Source organism: Salminus brasiliensis, chromosome 20 (assembly GCF_030463535.1).
Source record: "Salminus brasiliensis chromosome 20, fSalBra1.hap2, whole genome shotgun sequence".
Taxonomy (NCBI): Eukaryota; Metazoa; Chordata; class Actinopteri; order Characiformes; family Bryconidae; genus Salminus; species Salminus brasiliensis.
Genome location: NC_132897.1, coordinates 16963690 through 16989029, shown reverse-complemented (window position 1 = coordinate 16989029; position 25340 = coordinate 16963690). Strand labels below are relative to the sequence as shown.

The following is a 25340-nucleotide window of genomic DNA, read 5'->3' as shown; positions in this document are numbered from 1 at the left end:
TTGCTGTTACAGATCTTCCACCTCAAGGCTTGACATGCTGTGCACTCTTTTCATACTTTTCTTCTCACCACAATTGTAGGACTAGTTATGAGTTACTGTAGCCTTGCTGTCAGCTGGTCATCCTCTGTTGAGCTCTCCCATCAACAAGACTTTTCCATCTGCCAAACTGCCCCTCACCGGATGTATTTATTTATTTAATTTTACACCATTCTGAGGAAAACTCTAGAGACTGTTGTTCATGAAAATCTCAGGAGATCCGCAGTTGTAGAAATACTCAAGCCTACCTGTCTGGCAACAATAACCATGCCATGCTCAAAATCACAGAGGGGACATTTTCCCCTATTCCCTCATTCTAAATGAAAACATTTCCTGAAGCTCCCTGAAGCTGCTGGCTCAATGTACTGCTGCCACATGATTGGCTAATTAGACAGTTGCATGACTGTAAATGGCTTGACTAATGTTCCTTGCAGAAACCGGGAAGTAGTTAGACCGTCTGTTTTGTTGTACGTTTGTTGTTGTTGAACGAATGATTTTTACGCTGACGAACAGAAGGATTTATAGAACGTACTTTGAATGTTCTAGCTTACAAATAATGCTAAAAACGAATGCATTTTATGCTATCTAAAGTTCTGTGTAGTTCCACCATTTATACAGGATCAAGCATCATTCAACACTTACCTAATAAATAGTTTCATGGCCAGATGTGACCTGTTCCCTCGATATTTCATTGTAAATTAAGAGGTTTGAATTGATTCCAAGTGCTAACTTTACATAACTTTATAGAAGTAGAGTGAAATTAACAATGAAGAAAATCATAGTGTTTAGTGTGTCATGTGGTCAGCCTATATACTGGCCTATATATAGAAATGGTCTATATACATTTAATGCCTAAATATGATTACATTTTAGTGGTACATTTATTGACATTTGTATCACATGGCGTCTGCTTTGCTCTTCTGACTTAAATATGTATAAATAATATACATAAAAAATACAATTAATATATTCAAGTGGATAAATAAAAATGGAGTATAAGAGAGTAAAATAAAATAGAATTAGTTGACTAGTCAGCTCACTGAGAACAGCCGAAGCTTGAATGCATGAAACATTTGTATCCCTTGCTCATTCTTGGTTTAAATGATCAAATAATTTAATGACAGTTAATAAAAATGTGAGTTTGAAAGTCTTTGAAATAATAATGTTTCTTTTGAAGGTACTGGGGACTTTTTTCTGAGAACCATTGTTTCATTTCTTTCCAAATTAATGTTATCAAAGATGTTTGGTTGTATTTGTAAAAGGTTAAATGTATTTCAGTATAAGATACATTTCTAAACACACATATAAAAATGTGTTTTATGTGTGTTTAGTGGGTAAATTATGGCACAATAATCGACATAGTGATATTAGTTATGCTTAAAATGATGATCCCTGTGAAGACTTAATTAAATGAAATTATTATTATTATTATGATTAGTATTATTATTATTAAATTACTTCAGTAGAAGAAGGTAGTGTATCACTAATACTTATAACTTTTATGTACACAAACTGATACTAAGTGTATTTAATGTTACCCTGTACGAGTATTGCTTGTCTGCAGCTTGTGCCTAGAGAGAGTGGCTCATTCCAGCACATCTGCTACTAGGTCTAGCCTAATTGCAGCCCACCTGCAGCGAGTTTAAAAGGCTCAACTGTATTCAGATTGATTTAGAAATGTAGGCCTGTGACATTTAACTGTGAAACCATTCCTTCTGAATGTCCTAGCCTTCTATTTTCCTGACACACACAGTGTATAAGAAGGGATGTGTGTTATGCTTTGAGATTGAAGCATAAGATAAAGACTACATTACATGGCTTAGACTGTACCAGCATGTTACAGGCCTCTATCATGACCTGCATTGTCATTGGTTGTTCCATTATTATTTTTTTTTAGGATTTGTCACTTTACATACTTTAAAATGTTCATTTTGTGAGACCCAGTGTCTAAACTATTCTCAAAGGCCATTAGTTGTTTGTTTCCCTGACTCTGTTGCACTTATTACCTAATGATATAAGGAGATATGCCCTCCTTTGCTCAGACAGCACTGTAACATGGTATACTCCAATACTCTCCAAGTCAATAAACAGTAGATCTTTTTCTGCATTTACAAAAATGTGGTCAAACTGTTGGTTTTGGCCTTTAGTCTTCTCAGTGCAGTTCAAATCCCTTGATCCCCTCGTGTGGGAGAAAAGATCTAGTGTTGCATGGCGGCATGACAGCCATGCATCCCAAAGCAGTGATTCTGTTGTGAGAGAAATTGATGTGGATGTGTTAGTGCACTGTAAATGAAGCGTTAGTGCCTATGTGATATGGTAAAAATATCATCATGATGTTTAAATATTTTTTTACTATACATGAGCTTTATCATGATATAAGTGATTGCAGACAAAATAAATTTTACATTAAAATTAATGCCATATATTCATCAGCCTGCTACCTTAGAATTTCCAGTGAACACATGACTAATAGAAAATGTTAAGACTAGAATCTGAGGGTGGCAATGCATGTGTTGGTGCACTTTGGGCTTGACTGTATATAAACCCTATCTAATTGCCATTATTTTAAGCACATTTCTTTGTGTGTGGAACGACATAAATACAATAGATCACATACACTCTGGTAAGGGGTGTAAATTCCCCACTGCACTGCTGACTATTATGCTGAAATTGATTGTTATGCTTGTTTAAACCTGCAGTTTTGCACTTAATACGTAAACTTTTATTAAACCTATATTACCGTCTGACCATTTGTTTTTCTTTTAGCTAACTGATCATGTTTCAGTTTTAAAATAAGGCAGGTTGAGGTGGGACAGAGGTCACATAAATGTAACCATTCATGCTACTTGCTCAACTTACAGCCCCCAGAAATACAGTATAGCAGTATGATGTTATGAAAAAAGTGGATACCGCCAAACCAGCTCAATTAGTTGAATAGTATTCTTCAAGCACTGAAAGTGTTTTACGATATGATAAAATTTTGTCATATTGCCCACCTCTAAATACAAGTATGTCCTCTAATGTGTAAATAGTTGTTTCAGTAGATCAGTGCATGCGTATAGATGGCATCTGAAGGCCAGACTTGATATCAGTCTAACATCACCCTCTTATAGCATATGGATGAGAGTATGCTCACTGGCCTTGCAAGACTGAGAAATCGCCTTGATATTAATATTGTATTGTCATAGATTTGGTGAATTCATGTTTGGAGACTTCATATTGGTAAGGTGTGCACCAACTTAGTTTAGAAGAATTGGGAATTGAACCGCAGCCTGCCATGAAGAAGGCAGCGTTGATTCACTTTATGGTTTGTATGGACCTTTGGTATTAGGTCCCTTGTTGCTTATAAGGTGACAGTGATTGGAACATATACACTGACCAGCCCCTTTATTAAAACAACCTCCTTGATTCTACACTCGCTGTCCATTTTATCAGCTCCACCCACCATATTGGTGCACTTTGCAGTACGGTCCGAGTTATTAAACAAGGTGTCACTGTCTACTCTATTAAACACTTCACCTTGTAGATGTTGTTGCTGCACAGTTTGTGTTGATCATCGTCAAGTCCTTCATCAGTGCTCACAGGACACTGCCCACAGGACACTGTTGGCTGGATACTTCTGGTTGGTGGACTGTTCTAAGTCCAGCAGTGACACTGAGGTGTTTAAGATCCACTTATACCACCAGTGCAACACACACTAAAACACCACCACCATCTCAGTATCACTACAGTCCTGAGAATGACCCACCACCCAAATAATAACTGCTCTGCGGTGGTCCTGTGGGGTCCTGACAATTGGGTGAAACAGGGTGAAAGGGGGCTAACAAAGTATGCAGGGAAACAGATGGACTACAGTCTGGAATTGCAGAACTACAAAGTGCTCCTATATGGTAAGTGGAGCAGAATAAAATGGACAGTGGGTGTCGAAACAAGGAGGCGGTTTTAATGGAGTGGCTGGTGTATGTTCACTCTAAAAGCAGAGTTCCCTCTTCATTTATTGTGCATTTTTAAGGACCAACCATATCATACATAGTTCTGAATATGGTACAAACACAAACCTTCTAGCCATTTACAAAAACATTAGGCAAAAACTGTCTGTTGGAAGCGAAAGCTGGATGGCATGCAAAGAGAGTCATTAGAACTTGATGAGAACCATGAATTCTTGTTAGCTTTGTGGCCTTTGGAGAGACATCAGATGTCTAATAGTGAGGTGAAAGGCTGTCATTACCATCACTGAAACAATGGCAAAATTCATTGTCATGCATTTTTTCCTAATTGACTGTTTTGGTGTGGGGTCCCTTGGAGGGGTTCAGCCCTCATCCTTTCCAGGGAGGTGGGATCAGGGGGACTAAGTGGGCATTCAGCTGCACCCAGCGAGAACCTTCCGGAGGTTCTTTGGAAAAGAGACTGTTTAGAGTTTAGAAGCCACAATGACTGCCATTATGGATCCTTTCCCCCCCGAAAGTTGGTTTGGTATTCGGGGTTGGAAACAGTCGCAGTGAAGTGTATAGGGGATTTATGTTAAATATTCCGACAGTACAGTGTGTGTGTGTGGGGTGTGTTTTTTGTGGGGTGGCAATGAAGGGTGAAGGGGGATGGCTGGAACCTGCCAGCACATGAAGGGGTTATGCCAATTTGCATAATTAACTGTTGACACAAACTCCCCCTAATGATGGCCCATTGAAGTTGCCGAATGCTGTACAATGAAGTTCCTGGGAATAAGAGCGCTCTTGTGTTGCAAAGGTTAAAATCTTGTGTCCGAAAAAGACAGGATTTTTTGACTGGCTTGGTGACTGACTGGTGAAGGAGCAGTGTTTAAAGAAGGTGCATCATCCTGTGTTGTAGTGCAAGTTGACCTTAGGTTTTAGGACCACTGGGAAGACTCGGCCCGGAAATCTGCTTGCCGCTTGTTTGCGTTAGGTTCATGTTGAAGTGAAAGGCACTTTTCTTGAGTGCAAAGTTAAAGATTGCCATAGTATCTGTAGGAGATTTCAGTTTGAAGGCTTATATAGATTACCTAACAAAATACCATACAATTTCTGAACTATATATGTTCAAATGAAGGGGTTGCAAAAATGTATTGTAATGTCATTGAAAAAAAATACAAAAGTTTGTATCTCAGGATGACAGCTTTGCAGAAGTAGAAAACTATCAGTCGAGGTCAATATAAAAAGAGTCATGTTGAAGTATTTCTATTGGGCCATTCACTATGAAATTTTAATACAATGTAAAAAAAAAAACGTTCAGATTCAAATTACGCCAAAAAGTGAAAAATTGAGATTTCTGAACCTGCTAGTTGGAGGTTTTTGTGCCACAGTGACAATATAACAGTTATTTAATAGAAAAATACATCCAGCAAACATTACATTAATGTTGCATTAACTACGTTTTTACTTTTCACATTTTGGTTTCAGCAAATGAATGTCTGCAGTGTTACATGAATGATCTTGCACTTTTTTATTTCATTGAATCAAGCATTACCATCATCAATCCCATGTTTTCCTCCTTCATGACTAATGCCTTTACATAGGCGCAGTCAGTTGCCTGACAAATGAAAACAGCTAAATCAATGAAGCTGAAAGCATTTGTTTTTTTTGTTAAAGTGAAAGTTGGCAAAAACAGTTTATAAAGACATGTAAAGTAACCAAAAAGTAGATGTTTCTTATTACGTTAAGCATAAACCAGTTAAAAGCCAGTTACAAATTCCCCACTGTCAACACAGTAATTAATTGTGGGCCTGAATGATCATGGCGGTCTGTTGCTTGATGCTTGATTTGGCATGAAGGATTGTGTGCATGAAGAAATCAAAGCGCCCATATCCTGCCAGACTCCATGTGAATTGAAAAAGTGTTTTGAGTGCATTCTGCCATGTCAACCCAATTCTCAGTTGCTGCACAATGTATAAAAACAGATTTATTGTTCAGCAAGTCCTCCTCTTTTTGTCTCAGTGGGGCCTAGAGATGCTTGTTAGGGAGGGGCTCTTCGGTTTGATGTAAATGCATTTATGAAGGGAACTTTCCCACACTTGCCCGGAGATGATGGTATTTCTAGATGTTTTATATAAAAATTGAGCCAGTCTTAGATAAATGGATTCCCTGAGAGAGAGAAAAAAGAAGAAAGTGTGATAACCGCTGTTGTAATGGGTACACTCCTCCACATCTCGAGTTAGGAGAGCCCCGCACCCCTCTAGGCCTTCATACATTCATTTCAGAGCCTTCTAAAGGGGGCCCTCTGGCTTTGATCCTCTATATCGGTGCAGAAAACATCTTTTCGTCTACATTGTGTGGTGGAAACCATCGTTTTTGCCGCCTTATGCTAATATGCCCAAGCTAATCACCCTTCCCAATTACAAGATTTATATTCCAAATGCGTACCCCCCCATCCCCCCCCGGCCCGGGGTCCACTCCTGTTGCTTTCCTCTGTGTCACTGTTGGTAATGTACTTTACATGGATGAATGTGGCTCTGGGATGAAAGGAGGAGAAACATAAAAAACTCCCATTGCTTTCCCCCCCTTATACTGGTCCATGCACTTTGTTAATATGGTCATGACATTTGTTCTTGGATAGACGTCAGACAGAGACTTCAGACAGATAAATGTTTACTCTTTGTTTGACCAGAGGAAGGCAATGTGGGTCCTAATCTCCCCTCCTGGACTATCAGTGAATGTCCTGTTTCTCATGCCTTCTTCTTTTTTTTCTCTCTCCAGTTTAGCAGAGGTAAAGGTTTCCTCAGCATGTGGGAGAATGATCGTCAAAAAAAGCATTTTAAAGCAGGTTAGTCTTTTCTTGCATCAGCTAGGGAATCTGTACCAAGATTGCTGACTGAAATGTTTTGGGCACGAAAGGCGTTAGAGGGAAATCTACTTGAGAGATGGTGTGCATTAGGCCCTGAGGAGCCATGTTTGTGCCTGGTGGAGTTGTCAGTGTCCTTGGACTCGGTCCCCGACTTGCCTCTCTTGGACTCTGGAAAGACTCACTTGGCTTTTAGAGTGACAAATTCCAGCCCCTCTTCACCTTGGTTTGAGTAGGGCCTGATAATCAGTCTTATATCCAGCTCATCCTGGGTATGTTGCTGTGTTAATCTCTATAGTTGACCTTTCTTTCACTCTTCTGTATAAAGTACACTTTTGAAGGGGCCCCAGAAAGGAATCGGTACATGGAAGTGACAAACCATGAACTTCAAACGCTGTTGTGCGCTCCTTTAAAAGCAAAGCCCACATAAGAGGTATTGCTCATTTCATTTACGCCCAGCCCACTGGTGAAAGTCTTTCAGGGCTAACCACAACTTTAAGTACTTTGAGAGACTATGGAAACAAGGCTAAATTTCCTCCGGAACAGCTGAGTAGGCTAAAGGCCAACCCAGCGACCGGCTATAATCTCGTCAGCTAGCATAGTGCACCCCTTGCCAACTGGTCACTGAGAGGAATCAGGAAGGACAGTGACACTATCCGTTAAGACTAATGTAGGAGAATATGTTACTGCTTTAGGCTAGGCTAGGCTAGGCTAGGCTATGGTATGCGGCCGTGAGCTGCCTCAGTGCCGTAAACCAGTCAATAAAAGCAGAGCTGTTTTTCCACAAGCCCTCCATAAAAGAAAAAAACAGCGAATATCATTCTGAAGCAAAATAACAGGGTTGTAAATAGGCTTATTAAACCACATCTGAGCATTTTTTGTCACATGTCATTTGAACATTGAGGAACGACTGCATTCTTTAGGCACCTTTCAAACCAGTGCTTCTCAGACTTTTCTTTTTTGGGACTACAATGCACTAATGAATAGGGACTATTATAAGCATAGTACAGAATAACGCTAGCGGGAACTTGCCCTTCACAATGGCAATGGAAGTGGCCCACTTTGATCACTCTGTGAACTGTGGTGCTTGCTGCTTATTGCTATATCCAGATGGTCCTGGTGAGGGAACAAACATTTCCCCCTGCTGTAGAATCTCTCAATAGGCCGTCTAGACCAGCCTGAGTCCAGACAGATACAGCCTCCCATCAAATTAGCGTTTGTCAGATTTATGGTAATGGTTCACAACAGCCTCCCCATTGGTGACATCAAGATTTACAGCTGCACCCCCACCCCCCCTTTTTGGGGGTCTGATCACCTCCCCACACACTGCCCTTCAGTGGCCTTGGGGGCTACAGCCCAAAGAAACGACCCAGTAAAAGAGAGCTTTCCGGGTAGGCTGAGCGCACCCAAGGTAGATCAGGACAATGGCTGTACAGGGTTTGATAATCCCCTGTGATGAGGCTGAAATGTTTGTGGAGCGTGGGGAGTGCACAGGGGGGCATGACAGTGGAAACTGCCACACCATTGTCTGGGTGCTTTTTGGGCGAAGGGGCTACATTGGGGGGCTTGAAGGGGAAGACGCCTGTGTATGTGGATTACTGGAGCTCTTTCATGTGCCTAGCCGGAGGTAACCTGATCTAGGCACGAGGACTCGGTGGGAATCACCTTCTGACAGATATCCCGTCCATTCTTAGTCCAAATGTTTTTCCAAGGCTGCTCTTAAGCTTTGATCTTGCTTCTGTCAGATGAGGGGTTCATAGCAATGATGTTAGCAGCGAGGTTGCAGTAACCTTTGGTTTGGAGAAGGTTATATATATATTCTGCATGATTTGAGGCCCAAATCACCTCCACCTGTTGTACCCATTTCCCAGCACCAGATGCATCAGTTGTTTCTGTTAGTTTAAGGCATTTGCCACTCTTGCGGTGATCATGGGGCGGTATGGTGCTCATACTCATTTACTAAGTACTGTATCAGAAGCCACATGTCCCCTGACATTGTTTTGTAGTGCTGTTTTTGCTTATTACAGTATGCTTATGTGTGCTTGCTTTGACAATTGAAGATCTGCAAATCAGGCACCCTCAAAAGGTGCTCTTCGGTTCTTTGGTTCCCTAAAAAAACATTTTTGTAATCAGGGGCTAAGTGTGAAGAACTGTAAAAATCTTCAAATAAATCTTCTTTATACCTTTTAAAGGCTCTAAATTGACCAAAAAAAACCCTACGGTATCCCTCAAAGAACCCTCTATATTTTTAGAGTGTTTGTTTCAGATCTCCACTGACCAAATGTACCAGATTGGTAGCAGCACAGATACTGACCTTATTAAATGGATTAGGTATTGGGTATAATGGATTGGGGACCAACATGACCACTCCACTTTTTATACTGTTTCTTAGCCTCTAGCCTTTATAAAATTGCAACAGTGCACTATATAGTAGCCTACTTTGTCATGCATTTGATTTGTTTATTTGTTTTTGTAGTTCAAATGTAATGTGCAGTTGCCTTACACCGAAGAATAAGCCTAGAAAAATTAGGTGCAAAAAATACCATACATACTAAATCAGTACTCAATATCAGCAAATTTTGGGTATTGAAATCAGCATTGGTACACTTCTGAAACCATTTTATTGGCAATGCTTGCTAATGTGTACTCTAAAGTCTTAAACACAGAATTCTATAACATACACCGATAAGCCAAACTGTTATAAGACCCATGCCGCCAAAACAGCTATGACCAGCCAATGCATGGACTCTACAAGACCTCTGAAGGTGTCCTGTGGTATCTGGTGCCAAGACAAGAAGCAGATCCTTTAAGTCCTGTAATTTATGAGGTGGAGCCACCACGTTATAGACATAGACGTTGTTCCAGCACATCCCACAGATGCTCAATCAGAATGAGATCTTGGGAACCAGGCCAGGGCATCATCTCAGATTCTTTGTTGTGTTCCTTAAACCATTCCTGAAAAATGTATACGGTTGCAGGGCATATATTTACCTTGTAAAAGAGGCCACAGATATCAGGAAATACTATTGCCATGAACAGATGTACGTGGTCCACAACAATGTTTAGGTATGTGTCATGCACAATAGATGTCCAATGCCCAGACTCAGAGTTTTGTAGATGGACATAGTCCAGTGCATCACGCTCCCTCTACTGGCTTGTCTTCTTCCTGTAGTGCCATTACTTCCCCAGGTTTATGGTGAACACATAGCTGGCTTTTTATGTGATGTAAAAATAATATAATGGGATTCATTGGGCCAGGCAGACTTCCTCCAATGCGCCAGGGTCCAGTTCTGATGCTTGCATGCCCATTTTAGGTGTTTTTGGCAGTGGACTGGGATTAGCGTGGGCACTGCTTTCTGTGGAGTGATGGAACACCTTTAGGAGGAATTCAGAATGAATTATCTAGCATCAGTACCTGTCCACACTGAAGCTATTGTGGATGAATGCATCTAGGGTAATGTAGCGATCCTAATTTGAAGACTAAAGGCTGTTACTGCAGCAAAATGTGAACAAGCACCTTTAATACCCTGGATTTTATAAGATACATTGAACGGAAATAACGTTCAAATTCTTGTATTCCCATTATAGTTACTGACTTAATCCAAAATTCTGTACTTGCGGTGCTCACACGTCTTTAAGAGAACAATAAATGAATGAATGAATAAGAGCAGTGCATATTAAGGGATAGATTTGAGCCAGTGGTAGTATTGATAGTACTGAGTATAAACGAGGGCTGGCTGTGGTGTTACTTGCTTGTTTGCTGTGCAGAAACAGGGTATTTGATTAAGGTGCTGCAGACTTATACTGTAACATTATATCTAATCGGTTGTTCTGAAAATAATCTAAATTGATTTGAGCAAAGAAAGAGGGCTTGATAGATCCTTCAATTCTGATGGTGAGAAAGCATTTGGTCTGTTTTGATGGATAAAGTTGCATGTGTTTTTTGAGAAATAGCTAGGGGGTGCTGTGGCCTAACATAGTGAACGTGTATATGTGGGGCGCACTGTTGCTGTGACTGTCTAGACCTACAGCATGACCACACACGGCCACATGGGTTGCAAGCTTGAAAACAGACACAGGGAATTGGCTATGCTACAGGGAGTCCAGTAGAGACAATGGCAAGCGTGGCTATATGTTGACAGTGTTTACCAAACGTCAGTACTTTCATAGAGTGGACACATCTAGTGTTGCCAGCTAGACACTGACACAGTTCCCACAAAAAAGGGCACTTTGATCCAAGATGGATATCTTTTGTTTGTTCGTTTTTTTATGTCTTCAAGATATTAGATTCGGTCTCGTTTTGAGGAGCGAAAGGAGAAAGAGCTTGCCAGCCCGATATTTGAAAAAAACAAAACAAAAAACGGCCTCAGTAGATTTTCACAGAACTTACACATCAACAGTCGGGTTCAGTACAGCATAAATTTAGCCTCTGTAGGATTCGCACAACAGACACAGCAGTGGAGTAGCCAGTCTGTGGTTGGTATGGCGACAGCAAAGGGGTGAACACAGCAGACTTGCCAGCATTTATTTTTCACCCTCCTCCAAATGTGGCATGGCACCGCACTGGCACAAACTGCATTATACCATGCCCTATCTAACAGTCCCCCCTCTGAGCCTGTCAACCCTCTCTAAGCCACAAACATCAACATGGTGGGGAGGGGGGTAAAAGATGAATGAAGCCCCCCCTCCAACCACCACCACCACCACCACAGACAGCAGCTTCTCACTATGGATTGCAGTGCTGTCGGGGGCTGTGTTATGACTGGTGTGTGTTACACACATATCGGTTAGCGCTTGTTGCTTCTCCATCTGGACGCCCATATAAAGGACTGTCATCTCAAAGGTCACCGGTGAGCCCTGCAGACAAGTGTTGCTAGCGGTCGTCTGGGCAGGGAAGGGTCAGCGGCTGGAACAAGAGTGAGGGAATGCCAGGCCCATGTTGGCTGGCCTGGGTCCTCCCTGCTGTCTGCTGGTTCTGCATCTGCGACTGCTCCCCGCTTCCCTCCCCCAACCACCTCTGAATGTACTGTAGCCTTTCAGGGAAGCAGCAAAAGCACAACAAACACATAAAAAAAAAAATGGCCCTGACATTCGCCAAAGAGGCGGTATTAGAACAGCTAATGTCCGCCTGACATTCAGTTGGCTATATATTGTCACTGTCATGTAAAAAAATGATTTATAAAATCTCTAATCTCTAAAATGACAACAAAGTCCTAGAGCATTTAAACTGGGTCGTTTATTTAAAATTTACCTTAGTGGACTTTATTGGTGTACTTAAACTTTGAGAAGGCACATTCTTCTCTAGAAAAATAAGTAAAACTTCCAGTATAGTAAAAAAGTATCCACACAGATGTTCTCAGAACCTCCAGTACTGGAAGCAGTATTTATTTATTCTATTAGGTACATCTTTCCATTTCTGACATTTCTTGGATTTTTTAAGCTAAAGAAATGTGATGGTGTGTTTCTATGCACATTCCAACAATATGATAACTGTGAAAAGATCACAGGTTTACAGTATTACAGTATGTGGTTGTGGTTGTTGTTGTTGTTGTTCTTCTTCTTATTATTATGATACATTGTCCCTTAAAGGAATGAAAACAGTTTTTTTATTTAAACAAAAGATTTACTATAGTTAAAACTATTTGTTAAAGAAAGCTGAAAATCAGCTGTCTTATATTTGAAAAAATAAATAAACAAGAAAACTGCACATGAGATGGAGCTGTTTATAACTATTTTTTATTATCAATTGATTACTTGGTGGGTTTCTTTTTGCATTTTGAATCCGGTTGCATTTTTACCCCCAATACCAAGGAATATAGATATCCATCAATCTTCATACCATGGTACCTACCAAACCAGTATACTGCTGTAATACCAAGTAGCTTTCTTGTTGTGTACTGTACTGTAAAAAAATATGCACATTAGAAAAGTTTAGTCATTATTAAAATTAAAGAATAATAATAAATTAAAAATTAAATCAAATAAAAAACCCTTGTGACCAAATGCAAATGAATTTCAATTAAATGAGTTTTTCTGTTTTTTTCTCAGAAGTAGTTGGAAGCAGTAGGAACTTCTGCTCTAAGTTTCACTGTAAGAAATCACAACTTACTGTAAACCAACATTTATTAGTTTTGTTATTTGTTAAAGGTTTTGTTTTCACAAGTAGTTCACTCATAGATCACAGCGCCGTCATGGCTCAGCACATTTTATGATCGTGGAAAGTAAGTCTCTGAGTATCTGAGCTAATTTAAACCCAGTATTTTCCATGCTATGGAATTATTTTGGTCCGACTTGTTGTGGCACAAGCCAGGGCTGTTTTTTTTTCTCCGCCGTGATCGATGACAGCCTGGGCACTTTGATATTTGTTGGTCATAACCGGCATAAGTTTCCTAAGTGCCAGATCGTTGTGATCAAGTAAGCCTCCCGCTGCTCGATCAGCGTATTCAAGCATGCCTCCAGTGTCTCAGGGTGGGGACCTGTCCCACACCGCTGTCTTTGATTCCAGATAGACTGTCTCCAGATCTGTGAAAGATGAGCCCCATGCATGTGGGCCTACTTTAGAGAGGGGTGTGTGTTGGCTGGGGCCCTTGCAGGACGCAATCCCGCACCCCAAATGGTGTTCTTTGCTCACATCTGTCTCTCAGCAACAGACACTTATAAGCCATACTGCTCTGATTAGCAAGCTGTTTAATAACTCCAGCTTAATAGACATTGCGTATGTGCCGCAGTACTACTAATGAGAGACATGCTTAATGCTAACAATCATTCTTTGCAGCACAATTTGTCAAAGTTTGAGGGTGGAGATTATCAATAATAATAATAATATAGGAATGTAAAGAAGGTGTTAAGGATATGGCAAACAAATTGTGATCATAATATTTTGAAACATAGACAAAAATAAAAGTGCCATATATTAAAAAAGTGCTACCAAATGTTGTACTGTTGTCTATCCAATTAATTATTAATTAAACTAATTATAGTGAAATATGCACTGTTGTAGTACGATATCTACGAAATGCAGAGAAAAGCATAATGGTTATCACAATATTAGGATTGCAATGGTATGAGATTTTGACCGTATGATTACCCATCTTAGAAAAGACCAGTTTTACTGTATCACAGTATACAACATTTCATAATTCTTCTTCTTCTTATTATTATTATTATTATCATCATCATCATCAGATAAAATCACCCTTAAAGATATGAAAACAGATTATTTTTGATTAAACAAATGCTTTAATACATATAGAATGTTATTTTATAAAGGAAGTAAATGTAAAAAGTCTCCCTTCTGATAATTAAATAAATGAACAAATAAACAAACAAACAATAAAATAAATAAATAAATAAATAAGAATGCTACACATGATGTAGGACTATTTTGTATCTAGATAAGATTCTTTTCATTATAGGTAACAGTTATTTTCTCCATTAATCAGTGGACTGTTTTTCAGAACTCTCATAATAATAAGAAATTGGTGGGATTCTCTGTTAGGTTGCAAGTTTTAAGCACATGTACACAATATACACGTACCGCAGTATACCTAAAACCAGTGTACCGCTGCACTCTTAATCACAATGAAATCTCAACATGATGATCATGGTAACAATAAAATATTGTCCTATTGCCCACCCCAAAATGAAGACATTTTACAACTTCAAATTCTACAAATTTATTCTCTTTTAAATAACAAACTACTGTTGTAAACTAATCAAAATAAAGACGAATGATTACATAGAAGGAGCGCTTTTCGTTCCATAGAACCCAAAGGCCAGAATATTTCTGAGAATTTTCTTAAATTTGTTTTTAAGAAAAGTTCTAAGCAAAGAATTGTAAATTGAACAAATCCCAGATAAGCAAACACTGGTAAATGCCAGGATATTCATCAAAACTGCATAAGTGGGTTTTAAAAAGACATTTTTCTCAAGAAAGGTGGGTGAATGAACCTGTACATTTGTAAAGAACCCCTTTAAATTTCTTTATACTAAACATGGTTCTTTGGTTCTTCTATGGCATCGCTCAAAAATCCTGTGAAGCACCTTTAAGGCTCACCAAAGCGGAGAGACATTTACAGTAAAGCGCTGTGGTTGGTTAGAATAGTGATTTGTGGGGATTTCAGCCTTCTGCATCACAGCATCAGTGAATAAATACTGCACTAATCACAGTACAATCACAGTATCAGATCAGTGTTTTTCTGTGGGGCTCATGGATCAAGATGTTCATGTAATCCAACTCAAATAACACCACTGACCGCAAAACACGCTTGCCAATTTGTTAAACGCACATTTTCAACATACTGAAAAGTGGCACACTAAAATTGGAGTACTCGCATTTTGTCCCTATTGGACAGCCCTACACCACTGACTCTCTCCATGAGAGTAGAGGCCCAAGAATGCCACTGTGAAAGCACAGACAAAGCCCCAGCGACGGGTGAGATATTTGGGGGGGATGGCATCACTGCCTCCATGCAGACACTTAGCTGTGTTTCCGCAGTCTCGGAGGGCAAACGAGTGAAATGTGAGCTGTCTGTCTGCACGGTGCTTCCCTCTCTCTCTCTCGCTGCCCTCTTGTTTATTAGCTCTAAAAATACGATGCCGGCCCTCCAAAATAGAGCCTCTTATTGACAGACAGGTCGGCTGAATGAGCAATCAGCTGGCTGCCTCACGTCCGCAGGGCAGCCCTCCATAGGCGAACCCTCTCCAGTCTCCGAGAATTAAGCCTCTCGCTTACGCCACACCAATAACCTGCCCAAAGTGGTCTCCGTGACCACTGCTGACCACTCATCTCCAGAGGCAGTGGAGCGCAAACTGCATTCCTTTTTTTCCCTTCAGAGAAGTTAGACAGCTACCCACCATACCCCCCCCACCCCCCTCCTGTTTTTTTCAAATTGCAAAAGGGCAGACGGGGTTCCCCACACTCCACTCAGGGGTCCATTCAAGAGAAGTTGGCAGTCGGCTGAGTTGTTTTTGCGGCAGAGCATTGTTCAGTGTTGGTTTGGCCTGGTCCAAAGCGCTTCAGTCTTGTGGCATTGCTGAGTGGATTTGGCCCAGCTGTGTTCCCTCGTCTGCCGCTGAGGGTTCTAGTGCTGTTAGATCTTTGTTTCCCTGCTAGGGTCTGGAGCACAGCCAGATCTCCTAATTACATCAGCCGTTTGATGTTGTGACATCTTTTTTAAATTGAGAGGTGGGCGGGAGATGGTGGTGATGGGGGGGGCTTATCCTGCACATTTTAACTAAAAGATGTAGCTCTACAATGTTACTCTGAAAAATCTATGAATATTTATACACCCAAATCTACTCATTTACATGTAGTAAAACTGCTTGGCTTCTGCTTTTACTCCAGATCATTGAGGCCAAGGGAAAGGTCATTTCGTATTGAAGGTACGGAGAAGCAAAAAACATTTGATAACAACGGAACCTCCGCTTCCACTTTTATCAAGATTGTATGATGTGGATATTATACTTTCAGTACTTTTCAGTGGTGTGGTTGGTAAGGCATATCCATGATCATTGATCCTACAGTGGACAGCTCCTCCTTTCCAAAATGTTCATCTGAACTCCTACAGTTTCATAATGAATTTAGGAATCCCCCTTACAACTACAAAGGTCTGTATGTGGGCCCAACCGTCGATCCCTCACTCACACAATATATAACTGGGCACTAGTTTTATGGTAGTTACCAAATAATTAATAATAGTTGCTGAATAAAAGTAGCACAACCAACAACAGAATAGCAGAGTCTTGAAAGTAGTGTTTGTCACTTTGTGCTCTCAAAGCAGTCCACCATGACCCAGTGGCCGAGAGGTCAGAGTTTCAGGACCTGTCTGACGTGACTGCTGTAAATTTATCATCCCCTTTTGTGCACTGTAAGCGAAGGGGGGGGGTTGTTGGGGGGGGGGGGCGGTTGTGAATGAGCAGTGGCATCTCCTGTCCCTGAACCTCCTGGAACGTACCCAACCAGATGTCCAGGTCGCTGTGTGACAAAGCGGAAGCATGTGCTCCTGACTGACTGACTGATCATGTGTGTCGTATGGACTGTGAGGGCCTGTGAAAGCGTTTAGTGCTTTTGAGGGTGAATACCAAAGGGAACCCACTCATCATCTGACCCGATGCATAGTTTTCCTAAAAGCACTTCTGAAAGCACAGGTGAAAGCTCTTAATGACAGTATGCTATGGACTAATTAAGGTCTGTTGAGTAATAGTGCTGCTAACTACTGCTGCTAAAAAGCACACTGGTACCAGATTCGATTTGGTCTGATTTGTTTGATTTTAGGGAAAGGAAATCCAAATTTTTTGGGTTGGTTGTTTGAACTGAAATGAGAGATTGGCCACACCAGTTCCAAACTTGTTAGAACGTCCCGTTTTGGATTTTGTGTCATGTGGAAAAATGTAATCTTCCAGGGGTGAAAGCTAAAACAAGTCCCGCCGGGCCTGGACCGGTCTCATCCTGCTAATAAAAGGGATCTCTTTTTAGTCCTGGATACTGATCTCCACACCAGCTTTAAACATCCCATTCACGGTTCACACTACATTTACCTCCTAATGTCTCCCAGCAGGCCTCCAGTCAGACACAGTGATTCATAAAGTGACATGTCTACTGCTATAAGGACACAAACTTATAGCGCTGTCTCCCAGCTCAGTGTCTTCGCGTGTCAGATGTCAAATGGAAGAGCCTATTAGCTTGTTTAGGCAAGTAAAAGACTATATTAACACTTGCTCTGAGTTCAAGCCAAACACCAAAATAAGGTAAAGGGCTAAGTAAAAGTAAAACTAACCCGTATGAGGATTTTAATGCTACCCATTAAAATACTGCCCATTTTTAAAAGACCCATTTAAAGATGCAACTAAATATATATAATTCTGAAGCAGCGGTGGCTACAAAATATATGTACCTAAAACACTGTAAGGTCACTGTGAGGTCAGATCATATCTATTCAACATATCAAACACTGCACATTGTTCTAAACATACTAATGGCATCCATGATAGGCTCAGAAAAGCATATTGCCACATAATTCTGTGGTATACTTTATTACCATGATTAATTTCAGCATGTTGCCGCTCCTTATGTTTGCATTTTCCAAAAAAAATTGATTTATGGCTTAATTGATGGCAAAGACTTAAAAGACTTAAGACATCAATTTCATCAATTTGTTCATTAATTAAAGTACATAAATAAGTTTATAAATATGTCAATAGAATGATTATTAATAACAAAAATTGCATTACACAAATGCATTTAACATTATTAATGTCTTAATGTTTTTATATCCTCAGCAGGAATGCTAACAATAAATTAAACAAAACAATAACATTAAACATAATGAGTTAATAAGTTGTCACTGTTGCACCAAAATCTTGTGTCTCAATGACAGTTTGAATCTGGCAGTTTTTACATTTTACATTAAGGCCAAATTTCATGAGGAATGGACCAATCATAATGCTTAAGCATAATTACATTGACTTCAGTTGAAAGTTTTTTTTCTCTTTTGCCATTTTGGAGATAACAGGTTTTCGTGCAGCAGTGCAAAAAAAGGGTAGATTATTGCACACAAGAGAATTGATCAAGTTGAACTGTGCTGTATTGGTAAACTCGCATATCAACTCATATCCAGCAAGTTGACTAACAAATTCTAGCTTGCTGTAAGGATTGCTAAAGCTAACATGTAATGCATGTAGGTGAAGAACAGTCTATGGAGTGGACGTGAAGCTGGGTGCTGCATACAAGTAAATTTAAATGTCAAAATGGACTGGAGTTATGAAACCTGTGCAGAGTACAAGAATGGCCAGAGCGGTCAGAACTGTCTGAGGAAGCTGAGGTCCGTCAGCGTGTGTGCACAAAACTTCCAGGGATCTTCTAAGCAGTTGTGTACTGGGGCAGTGGTATTAACGCAAATACGCTCAGAACAAACTGAATAAACTGATTAAGAAGGCCGGCTCTGTTGTAGGAGTTAAGCTGGACTCCCCGGAGGTTGTGGCAGAACGAGGGGTTTTTGTAAGCTGCTGGCCGTCTTGGACAATACCTCACATCCCTTGCACTCAACACTCAACACTCAACGCTGGAAAAACAGAGAAGCATCGATCTCCTGCTGACTGAACTGAGCTGATTTACACGGTACAGCTCAGCGTTAACAGAATCTTGACACACACTGTGCGGTTTTCCATAACCTGCTACTGTTATCAGACTTTCATTTTTGTGACACTCACTTTTACTGATATTGTAGACTGATATCGTTGCTGCTGATCTTGGTAATCATGAAGAATTAAACCGCCTCCTGCTTTTCAGTGCAATACCTAATGCTACTCCCTTTGGCATAAATCCCTGTTCTATCCTATCAAATATTACTAGGGCAGTTTGCTGAAGAAGGTTGTGCCCCGTGGCTGGAAGAACTTCTTAATCCAAATGGTCAGATTTTACATATCATTTTCAAAATTACTTCAGGGAGACACCATGGCAACAAACCATGAGCTTGTTGTGAACTGATAAGTTGTGAGAATGGTACTAAACTACTGACTACTGAAATATAATTAATATAAAAAAATACAATCATATGTTTTCAAATGCACATGGTAAACCTTAGTACTGAACTTTTTCCCGCATGTTTTAAAAGACAGGTACAATGGCTTGCAAAAGTTTGGACACCCTATCAGATGTAATGCTCCCGACACTGGGAGGGTGAGGACTGACACGTTTCTCCTCCGACTCATGCGCAATCTAGCCACCGTCACTGGGCAACGCTGGGGACCCAGTTCTGATGCATAGGCTAGCAGATGCCCATCCCTACCAGCATCTCTCTGAAGTGTGGGGAGAGAATGCTAGCCACCCACCCAGAGAGAGCAAGGCCAATTATGCTCTGGAATTTGAACCAGCGTCATAGTGTTGCCTTAATATTATTAAAGAAATGTGATTTTTATCATTGCATTTTTATGCTTTTTGGAAATCAGATCACCTTGTACTCATTCAGTAAAAGGAATATTTAATTTTGCATGTCCCCATATAGTAAGGTGTATTTGCAATCACACATTTGGTATAAGTGTCATAGTTCATCGGATCAGATGTGAGAGTGTTTCATTTTGTTCTTTTTTTCCTTTTAGTGTCTCCGAACGCTGTGCTGTAAAGGCCCCCCCACTCCTAGACCAGAATATGACGTGGTGTGCATCGGACTCAGTGGTGCTGGGAAAACGGCTTTGCTCTCCCGGCTCTGCAGCGAAGGCATTGATAGCATTGCACCAACCACAGGTAAAATTTTATAGGACTTAGGTCTTTCTTAGGTCTTATCATTCAGAATAACGCAGCCACTTTTACTATGGAAGTATAGTTTGCATGTACATGAACATGCTGGCACATCATCACAATTCCTACACAACAGCAGTAAAACTAAGCAAATTTAAAACCACAGACTTGTTTGTCTGTAACCCTGTGTTCGCTGTGTTTGAAATGTATCTGGCTTGTAATTTCAACCAAATGCTGCATCTCTACCATCCCAATGAAATTATGAAGGGGTCCATGGACGTAGCGTAGCGAGCAGACTTCTCAAGCTTCTCCTACAGCATTCATCAAACTTTCCCAGCGCTCTGAAAATCTCTGCAAAATCTCACTTTTGTCACATATTGCTTCAGCTGCCTGTTGAAAAGAACTGCTTTACTTTACGCATTCAAGTGTCTCCTGACGTCCCTGTGTGTGTGTGTGAGAGAGTGTGCGAGTTGTGACTGGTCTGGACTTTCTCACATGTACTTTCTCTCTCATGACAATGTTGATTACATTAGCGCTTTGGGCGACAGGTCAGTGTATTACAGGATCATTGTCCCATCATTCAAGACAACATTATTTCCTTTTTTATTGAGAGATTTGCTTCTCATTAAATCTTTCATCAACTATAAGCATAAGCTGTCAGTTACTGTTTTTTCTGCATGCCTGTATCATGTGCATATATTATGCATTATAGGTTTTTGTTACTTCTTATCTGGTAAATGTACACCTTGTAGTAGGCATATCTAGGCATATAAGTAACTGTGTTAGTTTAAGACAGTTTGAGATATGCCTGCTAAGACAGTTCACGAAATGCCTGCTAAGACAGTTTGAGATATGCCTGCTAAGACAGTTTGAGATATGCCTGCTAAGACAGTTCGTGAAATGCCCGCTAACACCGTTCGAGAAATGCCCGCTAACACAGTTCGAGATATGTCTGCTAACAGTGGAAGTACTTCAGCCTCTATGACTGTGTTTGAGGTCAGTCTTTGGTTTGGTTTGGAATTGGGCTTTGATTTTTATCCACTGTCAGAGGAAGAGATGTACTTTTATGACTTTTGGCAGGCACTCTTATTCAGAGAGACTTTATTTTATCATGTGACAGAGGGGGGTAAATGTAGCATGAGAGGTCTTGAAAAAGGACTCTTATTAGTATAGTGTGCTGGTGTTACCAAGGCAGGGAATGAAACTTGAGTGTGCTGCTTTGAGGGCTCACTATGCCAGGGTCAGTAGGTGTGGAAATCAACAGTCGACTATGCTGGATACTGACCCTTCATGATGACTGCAGTACAACTCTTTACCAACTGGTACTTGGAAAATTGGGGTCCAGAAATATTTAAATAGTGATAGTTTTCGGAATTACCCATTTTTACGCCACCACAACAGACTTGACTTAGCCACACAGCCATTTTTACCCAGACCCTCCATTTTACAGGTTCAAAAGTAATTGGACAATACACTGAAAGTTTATGCCAGGTGTGGCCTGCCTTCTCGTTGTTTTGTGATAAATTAAGGACATAAGTTGATTTCAAGTGTAGAATTTGCATTTAGTAAGTGCTCATGGCAACTCATCATATGCAGCCGAATCAAATAATGAAAGCCATCTTTATGCTGAAAAACAAAACAAACCTATCAGAAAGAAAAACAAACCTTTCAGAGTGGCCAAACCAACAATTTGGTACATTCTTATTAAAAAAAGCGGAATGCACTAGCAAGCTTAACAACACCAAGGTGTGGAAAACCAGGAAATACAACTGAAGTGGACATCTAGTCAAGTCCAGAACACTCCAAAGGAGGTAGGCGTGTCATTTAATCAAGAGGCAAATGGTACAAGAATATTTGTACACATGAACCCAAAATTGACTTGGACCAGAATATGAAAAAAGGAAAGAAAGGGCTTGTAATCTGAAGCACACCACCTTACCTGTATATTCTGATAGAAATAGCAGCCCAACAGCTTCTTAAGTCAAAGGCTGAGTCGCCTGGTGTGTTTCTTCATTTCACGTCCATTACAGTGGTATAGTGGTGCATAGAGGCAAAATTGCAAACAATTGGTTACTGTCTATTTATTAAAAGATCTGATGGTATGTATCATCAGTGTTAGACATGCCAGATCATGCCATTTGCAGGCATGTCTAAAATGAGTGAAGAATAACATGACGTGAAATGTATAGAACTGCAAGTACAGTAAATGTAACGGCAGATGTCTGTTGAATAATTTATGGGAGCACTTAAAAGGTCAGGCTAATGGCTGTGTTAGGGTAACAGACCCCTCTCATGCATTGATTAGCTGCAATGTCTTATCCATTATCTATGAGTGGATATGCATGCATATTGCTTTTGAGGATGAAATTTATAACAACAACAACAACAACAACTAGAACAATAATGATAATAGTAGTAATAGTAATTGTTGATTTATAATAATGACTATTCGCTGAACAAAATTTAATTTAATATGATATAATTTTACATGAAATATATGTATAATAATGGTATGAAGTTAATGCACATATTAGTACTGGCAACTAAGAATGGCTTAGCGTGACATACTGCTACTTGCTAATTGCAACAAAAATAATCAGACAGTATGCATACTGAAAAGAATGTGGCTATGGGTAAGTAATATAACTAATTTATTTCAAAATGATACAAAATATGCTTTTCTAAGCATATTGAGGATGTTGTTAGTGCTTAAAGAACACTGACTAAGAACACTAATTAGTCTGCTTTAACTGGACGAAGTTCAAGTCTATCGTGAAAATATCTTTAAATATTGCTACAATTGTTTTACCATATCGCACCACCCCTACATATGGAGCACCCAGCAAATAACAAAGCTTGCAAACACTTGCTATAAGTGAAAAGCAGGGTTGTGTGACAGTAATACTGGTAACCATACAAAACACACAACCCAACATTAATAGCAGTCCTTCAGCAGCAGTATAGACTGCCTACATATCCACATGCATTGACCTCAGCTGAATACCTCTGATGGTGTAGCGACACCAAACCTATCCTTTCTGCTCCTGAGAACAGCTCTAGAAGAAACGCAAGTTTTGCATGGCACATTTACCATCACCTGCTGTGAGTCTGATGAAACCTGCCTTATAAACACAGCTTTAAAGTCAGAGTGGGACGTTAAGAGGCTCGATCTCATGTGTTTTGGGTTGCATTAATCAATACCAAATGTCTGCCCTCCCTGTCTCTGCGTGTGTTGTTGTGAAATGAGCGCAGGGGAAGTGGTATCACTGAGGAAATCTGTGCTTTTCCTCTGGACTGTGAACTCACAGTTTGTACTTCTTTATCAGTGTGATATTGCTTTTCTTGATCTCTTTTCTGTAGATATTGGGTCATCTACACCAACAGTGGCGGGAAGCCAAACAAGCATGAGCCCTTTCCTTTGTCCGAGAGGTTTTGAAACCTAAATACTGTCCCATTATGTCTTTTAGGTTTCAGCATAAAGGCAGTGCCATTCCCGAATGCAGTGCTGAATGTGAAGGAACTTGGAGGTAATGTGAACAAGTATTTGTAATGGTTTGTCTCTTCCCATTTATTGGGGACTTATCCAAAAATAAAGGTGCAACAAAGGGTTTTTTTGGTTCCATGAAGAACCATGTTTGTAAAAGAGATGTGAGAGTGTAAGGATAAGATAAAAGATCTGATTCCAAGTGTTGAATATGCATTTGTTAGCTGATAGTGGAACCTATGGAGCAAGCTCATTAAAAGAACACCTAAAGGCCACGAAAACCACGAAAGACAATTGAGTCAAGAACACTCTCAGGTGTATCTCTGTCAAAATCCATCTGGATTCGGATGGATTGTTTTAACATGAACAGGTGGAGTAAAGTAATTTTACTATAGGACGTCGCATGGGATAAGAAAACTTGGCATAAATGATTTTGGAAAGGATTGGCTATTCGCTACTGGCTACTATATATAAAAATAGTAATAATAACAATAATAAGAAGAAATAATAAGTAAGTGAGCAGGCTACACTTCAGGCGTAAATTGCCTAAAGCTATTGTGGCTCTGGGTCCTTTGGCTCATCTTCTGGATTGTACAACACGTGTGGTTTTCAGAAACTGGAACGACCCGAGGTGTCTGTACAACTAAAATCTAGGTCTAAAGGACTAAAATAACACAGAAACTCAAATTTTTTAGCTAATCCCATGCAAAAAGTGCTAAAGTCTACAATCAAGAGAAGCTTTCATGAAGGTAAATACAGAGGGATTTACCCTAAGATGCACATCACTGGTCAAACTCACTGAACACTGAATAGAAAAGCCAGACTGGACTGATAGAAAATATCTAAAAATGCCTGACCGCTATTGAACAAAAGTCTTTGGACAGATAAAACCAAGATTTATAAGAATGCCAAGATAAGAAGAATATGTAGTAGAAAAGCAGTGGTATGGCATGGGCAGGTATGGCGGTCAGTGGAACTGGGTTGTTGGTGTCTATGGATGATGTGACTGCTGATAGAATTTAGTACTGAATGAGAAGGAACGTGGGTCTGGGTTGACAGAAGTAATTGCTGATGTGTTTGTCTATTGCTATGTACTGGGGAAAATGTATGTAATCATTGAGTTGGCAGCTTCAATATCGTAGTTATTCTCTTAACCTCAAATAGTTATTTGAGCAGTGCCATAGAAGATCTTCTTTGGTTCCATAAAGTGTGAAGAACCTCTAAATTGGTGTAGAATCTTTAAATCAAGTAAAGGTTCTTTAAATCTGACTCTTTATAGAACAAAAAGTGGTTCTTTTATGGGATCATTATTCTAGTTTTTGGAAAATCAAGACTAAGCTTGACCTGTGACCAGATGAAACGCTTGTTCACATGCAGTAGGTGTTTACTCACCACATACAAACAGTGTTTTACTTGTGGTTTGTACCTGTGCCAGGAGGTCCTACAACACTAGAGAGACTTGAAGGTGATAAACATTGGCAAAGTCACTGTTGCACCTGCATTATTATAATTATTATTATTTACTCATTTTCTTTCTCATTCTATGTATTATACAGTCATTAATAAGCCAATTAAAGTAGTATTGTACGTTGTTGTTTTGAATAGGGCTTTCTTGCTCAGAAAGCACTGGGGGTGGAGGAATGATGTGGGCAGATGCTTATTTTGATGGCTCAAAGACTCAGACAGGAAGCTTAAGGGGAAAGAAATACACTTCAACGCTGAGCTACTGTGTATTGCTGAGCCCAGTCATTTATGAGAGTGTTAGTGGTGTGGGCAGCGTCACAGTGATTT

General features: G+C 40.1%; 1 protein-coding gene across 1 annotated transcript in view; it reads left to right on the top strand.

Annotated features, from left to right (window-relative positions):
- arl15a (ADP-ribosylation factor-like 15a) overlaps positions 1 to 25340 on the top strand; it is a 98338-nt gene that overhangs the window by 8050 nt on the left and 64948 nt on the right. The window contains exons 2-3 of the mRNA XM_072664890.1: positions 19927 to 20071; positions 23533 to 23592. Coding sequence (XP_072520991.1) covers positions 19927 to 20071; positions 23533 to 23592 — 205 coding nt within the window. The remainder of the gene's footprint in view (positions 1 to 19926; positions 20072 to 23532; positions 23593 to 25340) is intronic.